The 7,446-nt window shown below is 42.4% G+C and overlaps 1 protein-coding gene across 1 annotated transcript in view; it reads left to right on the forward strand.

The window, feature by feature from the left end:
* Positions 1-2,563: 2,563 nt before the first annotated feature.
* The window catches only part of DYNC2I1 (dynein 2 intermediate chain 1), a 476,503-nt gene continuing 471,620 nt past the window's right edge, over positions 2,564-7,446 (forward strand). Inside the window, exon 1 of the mRNA XM_086941505.1 lies at positions 2,564-2,700. Coding sequence (XP_086797631.1) covers positions 2,686-2,700 — 15 coding nt within the window. The 5' untranslated portion in view covers positions 2,564-2,685. The remainder of the gene's footprint in view (positions 2,701-7,446) is intronic.

A 7,446-nucleotide genomic window follows, 5' to 3' on the forward strand; every position in this document is an offset into this window, starting at 1 on the left:
AAAAATAATCGTCTCTGACAACGGGACACAGCTTGTGTCAACACAGTTGACAGAATTCTTAAAGAAAAGTGGGATCAGACAAGAAAAGATGCTCCTCTACAGCCCAAAAAGCAATGGCCAAGTTGAGCGTGTGAACAAATTCATAAAGGAGGGCATCCAGCTGGCTGTTGCCTCTAAGTTGAACGTGAAAGACTTTATAAGAGACAAGATAAATACTTATAACAATACACCAAACGAAACCACAAAATTCACTCCGTTCTATTTGATGAGAGGAAGAACCTGCAACAACGAACTTACACCCAAGTTCCAAGAATGGTTCAAAGAAGAGGTGCTCACGGAACCTATCACAGAGAATGTGCACAGAGTGAAAGAAAACATAGTGAATAAACAAGCGAAAACCAAATGCTATGCTGATGAGAACATCAAGGCCAAGGAGAAATTAATAGAGAGAGGAGATTGGATCCTAGTGAGAAAACCCTTCAGGGTTAACAAAGGAGAATCAGTTTACGGTGATCCGCAACAGGTACACAGCTCATCCAAAGGTGCAGTATACCTAGAAGGAAAAGGATGGAGAAGCAAATATGGTGTAGTCAAATTAAAGAAGGGACAAGAAAGGATCATAATGAGAGGAAGAGAAGTCAATGAAAGCAGTCTTGATGATAGTATTCTGGAATGGGAGGAAGCCAAGGTGACAACAAGGCGGGCAGGGCCGGCGCTAGGCATGGGCAGCGTGGGCAGTCGCCCAGGGCCTCGCAGCCAGGGGGCCTCGCGCTTTCAAATACTTTAGAGTTTGGAGGCCCAGGGGGCCCCGGAGGCCCAAGGGATTTAATCAATATCTGCCTGCCGGTCTCTCTTGGCCTAATCGCTGCATCTGCATGAGGATAGCAGCGATTAGACAGGTCATTCAAGAGCCCTCACCTGTGAAGTGCACCCTGCCCCTGGTTAAATAAGAAGCAGGATCACCTGCAGGGCGCAAAAGAAAAGATAGAATGACGGCGCCTCACACTGAAAACCGCTCAGCTCATCCAGGACGAGGGAAAGGGAGCACAGAGTGAATGAAAGGGGTGCGAAATACGGAATGAAGTGAGAGGGGGCGGGGGGGGGGGAGGGGAGCAGATAGGTGTGAGATAGCAGCCAGACAAGAGGTGCAGGAAGAGGAGCACAATCAGAATGTAAAATTGGCTTAACTGGGGCTTTCAGTGTGCTAGGTCCCTCGAGTCTAATCTTTACCTGGTGGTAAATTAAAATCGACATTGAAACAGGCCCCTATCGGACCCTATATTCATGTCCTTTACTTTACTTACAAAAACAATGATCCTGTATCAGCACAATAATTGTATAACATAGTGGCCGGGTTGGAAATTAGGGCAATCAGGCAGTGTGTAATGGTCTAATCTGCCAGGTTAGTATTTGACCTGTTTTTTGGGCTGTTTGTTTGCCTGCTTTATGGTCAGATAAACATATTTTTAATGTTGATTTTCATGTTGATTTCCCATGAACACATGGTGTTCATGGGAAATGTAGTAATTTTATTGTTTACTTGAGAAAATAATATATTTTCATTGGCTGCTGTGTTGATGCAGTAAAGTTTGAGAAGCATAATCTGAAGCCTCCGGTCCTGTAATAGAATTGCAGGGTATAACCCAACAAAGACCTAATGATGAAGGGAGTAGTTCAGGGAATCATGGTAATGCTGTTGCTAATACTATAGGCCATGTGGTATACGGGACGCAAACAAGGTCCGGAAGAGAAATATGTTTACCCAAACGTTTTGAAAGTTTTGTACTAGAAGGATTTTCATGTTGCATGGGGGAAAGGGAGATGTTGTAGTTGTACACTCGTTCCTACAGTGAGACAGGGTATGTTTTCCATGTCTACTGTCGAGCGAGACCATTTACATATGGAATGTTGTCGGGGCTTATAAGTGACGTCACTTGTACTACGGTGTCACTTTCCTCCAACCCGTTACCCTGATCAGTACGTTATAGCTGGCTTCCAGTGGGCCTTTATAAGTGTCTGAATAAAGTGTTTTAAACTCTTCCTGCGTCGGCCTGTCCTTCAACAATATTACAAATATTATAATAGAGAAATGTGCAATAAACAATGAAATTAATATGCAGACTAACAAGAGAACATAGACACTAGAATAAAGAAGAGGACAAGGAATACAAAATAACCCACACAGACATCCACAGGCTGAGCAGCAAGCTGGAGCAGATACCACATTCTCATTTTCAAGTTTGCGAGCATTATTGCCTGCGTAATATTCTTTAGGATAAAAATTACATATCTATAATTTCCACAAAAAATATATTTCTATTTATATTTAATTAACATGTGGTAGTTCGTTCCGTTTTAATGTTGCTGACACAAATCTCGATAGAAAGTCGACTCAATCAACCTAAAATCGTGGTTTTCCAAGTTTACACCAGTACCATTCAGAGCCACTGTAGATCCACATTCCTGTGATCGAGCGTCTCGATAGCTCTGGAATCGGCTATCTGTCCTTGTTGCTAGGACTGTTTTGACGCTTTGAGCTCCACGAACTCTAGTAACGCGCAAGCGCAATTTCTCGGATTCTGGTGTCATGGCGGCTTGTGACAGCAACAGAGAGGTGGATTACGCCTGGTAACAGCAAGCAGCGATCCCTAATCCCATACCACTGCGAAGGAGTACCCCGAAGTCATGCAGTCTGATAAGGTAACGGACAAAACACTGGGTCTTGTGTTTGGTGACATTAAAAGTACGAGTTAAGTTGCGCATAATAACATATATTGACTCAATATATGGTATCCTAAAGGAAGGAGATTGCCCTAAAGAATGATAGTTCTGTTTGTTCGTTGAGTGGTGTTGAATTCGATTGTATTTTAAGAGTAAAGAACAGTTCAATTTTTTTTTTGCAAAATACAAGGTTTCAGGGTTAATGTACCTGCCAATTGTGGTATCTCCTTGTAGGAGGTTTACCGATGAATTACTGTGATGGCTTGTTGCGTTTGAATGTTTAATATAATTATATGAGGCTGACACCCTACAAATAATAGCTAGTTGAGCGGTGTTGTTTGCATTGGGGTCCCACATGTTTTCAAGTACTTGTTGCAATCTTCTTTTTTTTTTTTTTTTTTTTTTTTTTACAAAAGTCTGCCATAGCGGCATAGTGAACCCATACTTTACAACGATGCAGGCAAAACCACAACCACAAACCCTAAAGTGCTACATACTAATAGCTAAAAAGCCACGATGGGCTGAACCCGTTACTCGGGACTTGCGGGACAACTGATGATACCGTTCTTATTTTGCTTGTCATATGTGGTTTTATTGCCTATTCTAAATGTCAACATTTCAACAGATTACCCCTTAAAAGAGTCTTTTAAGGCTGCAGCATAATTGGGAATAGGGCAGAGTATGAGACCTGCCTGCTTTTGGGTGCTTGCACTATCACATCGAGGGTTGTTGCAGAGGTGGGAAGCCAAAAGACTAACAAGAACACCTATGCCAGAGCCGAGTCAAGGGACTGGCTTGGCTCTGAGAATCCTTGCGCGAGTCGAGCCTTAAATATAATATTTCACAGGTAAATCATGCAAAACACATCATGTGAAAATATGATAATGCTTCTTCATAATTCAAAACATTGTATTTCTTTAACATGCGGTGCGTTTCATTTTAGTACATCAGATTTTATCACTGCATTGAGAGCTATTTTGTTAAAGAAATTGTTTTTAAACATGAACGTAGAAACATTCCCGTCCCCTTCCCTCATGACAGTTCCTTTAGTGAACTGAGGAAAGTCAGTTGTCATGTCTGCCCTATATGTTGCCTATATTCTTGTTCTAGATGGAGCATCATTATAATCTACTAAACATCAGGGTTTTGTTTTGCGCACATCTTGAATTCACGTATTTAAAGGTGCACTTATATGAGCTCATGAACGAAAAGATGGCTCAGTGAAATAAAATATTTGGCTAGAATCACACAGTTTTGTCAAGTGGGGTAGCCGGGATTTATCTCAGGATTTCTGCTTTCACATTATACAATTCAGACACTAGATGGGTATTTCATTCTCTATCCTTTTTACAACAAAAGGTAATGCTAAGCCTTTAATCCTTGGCATAGGAGGCTAGAGTGGGTGGCAAGAAGAAGCCACACGAAAGCTTGTTCATTTTGATCTTAGAGGACTTCGAGTAGGTTTCGCCTATGTGATTTATAATTAGCTGTTTTTGGTTGTAGTTTTACAATATAAATTGCAGAAAGTCTGTGAAAGTCTTATGACTTGGTTATGTACAAAAAGGCAATATATTGCGCTATTAGTGGTATAGAGCGGGTAAATAACATTTAGAAAAGTAAAATAAAAGAGGAAAACATTAGAATTAATTGATGTAATAGCAATATTATGAGTTTTGTGGAGTTCCGACAACTTTTGGACCCGCTGCCACTGCACCTGTTGCATCATTCATATTGTGCCGCTATTGCCTGCAAGATAACTCCATCTGTGACTGCCTGTTTAGTAGTAAAATATAGCAATATTTGGTGTTTAGAGGAGTTATGACAATGTTTGGCCTCAGTACCACTGCACTTGCTGCACCATTCATATCCTGACCCTATTGCCTGTAAGGTAACTGCGTCTGTGACTGCCTGTTTAGTAGTAAAATATTGCAATATTTGGTGTTTAGAGGGCTCCTAGAGCTTTTGGCCCTAGTGCCACTGCAACTGCAGCACCATTGAAATCATTGGCCCAAGTGCCTGCTAGATAACTGCTCTTGTGACTGCCTGTTTAGTAGTAACAATTGGCAATATTCTACGTTTAGTGATGTCCCCAGAGCTTTTGGCCTCGATGCCACAGCACCTGCTGTACCATTCAAATCAAGCCCTGTTTAACTGCAATATAACTGCAATTGTGTCTCCCTATTTAATAGTAAACTATAGCAATATTTGGTGTTTTGTGGAGTTATGACAACTTTTGGCCCCAGTGCCACTGCACCATTCAAATCATGACCCTAGTGCCTGAAAGATAACTGCACTTGTGACTGTCTGTTTAGTTGTAAAATATAGCAATAATAGGTGCTTGGTGAGGTGAGTAGAGCTTTTGGCCCCGTGCCACTGCACGATGTAAATCAAACCCCTTTTAACTGCAATGTAACTGCAATTGCGTCTGCTGCATAGTAGTACAATATAGCAATATTATGTGTTTAGAGGAGTTCTGACAACTTTTGGGTCTGTTGCCACTGCACATTTCAAATCATGATCCTGCACTTGTGACTTCCTGTTGAGTTTTACCTTTTAGCAATAATCTGAGTTTAGTGGTGTCCCTAGAACTTTTGGCCCTGGTGCCACTGCACCTGCTGCACTAATCAAATCAAGTACCTTTTACTGCAAGGAACTGCATTTGTGACTGCTTGTTTTGTTGTAAAATATAGCAATATTATGAGTTTAGAGGAGCTCTGAAAACTTTTGGGCCTGGTGCTACTGCACCTGCTGCACCATTCAAATCATGACCCTGTTGTCTGCAAGGTAACTGCACTTGTGGCTGCCTGTTTCTAGTAGTAAACTGTAGAATAGCTTTTGTATATTAACTTTATTTTTTACATGCAATGTGTATTACAAAAATTAGAATTGGAGCATAATCACCGAATAGATTAAGATGAAAAAATGGGGATTAAACAGTGTGAACTGCTTCAGTAGTATCGTAAGTGCATGCAGCCAAGGAAAGTTAAAAACAATAAAAAGTACCACACACAGGTGAATGAGCACAGTAATTCGGCAATGAGAACTGATAAGAGCCCCCTTTTAAGATATACTAAATACAAGAGATTTCACAAGCACAGCATAAGAGCTGTGCAGGCAAAACCAAAACAAGCATTTGCAATGCAATAGGTCTAGCATTAGGAAAGTTTGAGGTATTGGTATTGTAAATGACAAATATTTTATTTGTGTGTTGGTTTTGAAAATTGCGAAATTAATAGCTTTGTCATTTACAATGCCAATAGTTTTAACTTTCGCAAACGTGACACCTATAGCATTTCTAATGCAATATGTGTTGTATTTACATGACTTAGATGTATTAATATTACAAATAACAATGGCTTTTATTTTTTTTAATTATTAATACTTACATAAAAGTTATTGTAATTTATAATGGCAATAGCTTAAACTTTTGTAAATAACTTTTGGGAAGATTATGTTCAGTGTATTTTATTGAGATGAAAATCCAAGAACAGAAGTGAAATATTAACACCTTTTTGTGACATTTGTAATAAATCTTGAAACATTGAGTGAACATATTATAACCAGTTGTTGTTGAATGGTTGCACAGAGTGATTTTGTGGCCTTCAGTGTGCTGAGTACTGCTGTGGCATTCAGTGGTGCTGAGTGATGCTGTGGCATTCAGTGGTGCTGAGTGATGCTGTGGCATTCAGTGGTGCTGAGTGATGCTGTGGCATTCAGAGGTGCTGTGGCGTTGAGTGGTGCTGAGTGATGTTGTGCTGTTGAGTGATGCTGTGGTGTTGAGTGATGCTGTGACGTTGAGTGATGCTGTGGCGTTGAGTGGTGCTGTGGCGTTGTGGGGTGCTGTGGCATTCAGTGGTGCTGAGTGATTCTGTGGCGCTGGGGAATTCTGTGGCGCTGGGGAATTCTGTGGCGCTGAGTGATTCTGTGGCGCTGAGTGGTGCTGTGGCGTTGAGTGGTGCTGTGGCATTGAGTGATGCTGTAGCATTGAGTGATGCTGTGGCGTTGAGTGATGCTGTGGCGTTGAGTGATGCTGTGGCGTTGAGTGGGGCTGAGTGATGCTGTGGCGTTGAGTGATGCTGTGGCGTTGAGTGATGCTGTGGCGTTGAGTGATGCTGTGGTGTTGAGTGGTGCTGTGGCATTGAGTGGTGCTGTGGCATTGAGTGGTGCTGTGGCATTGAGTGGTGCTGTGGCGTTGAGTGGTTCTGTGGCGTTGAGTGGTGCGCTGTGGCATTGAGTGGTGCTGAGTGATGCTGTGGCATTGAGTGATGCTGTGGCGTTGAGTGATGCTGTGGCGTTGAGTGATGCTGTGGCATTGAGTGATGCTGTGGCGTTGAGTGATGCTGTGGCGTTGAGTGATGCTGTGGCGTTGAGTGATGCTGTGGCCTTGAGGGATGCTGTGGCCTTGAGGGATGCTGTGGCCTTGAGGGATGCTGTGGCGTTGAGGGATGCTGTGCGCTGAGTGGTGCTGTGTCGTTGAGTGGTGTTGTGTCGTTGACTGGTGCTGTGCCATTCAGTGGTGCTGTGCCATTCAGTGGTGCTGTGGCATTCAGTGGTGCTGTGGCATTCAGTGGTGCTGTGGCATTCAGTGGTGCTGAGTGATTCTGTTGCGCTGAGTGATGCTGTGGCATTGAGTGATGCTGTGGCATTGAGTGATGCTGTAGCATTGAGTGATGCTGTAGCATTGAGTGATGCTGTAGCATTGAGTGATGCTGTGGCGTTGCGGGA

This window comes from Lissotriton vulgaris, chromosome 10 (assembly GCF_964263255.1).
Source record: "Lissotriton vulgaris chromosome 10, aLisVul1.2, whole genome shotgun sequence".
NCBI classification, from domain to species: domain Eukaryota; kingdom Metazoa; phylum Chordata; class Amphibia; order Caudata; family Salamandridae; genus Lissotriton; species Lissotriton vulgaris.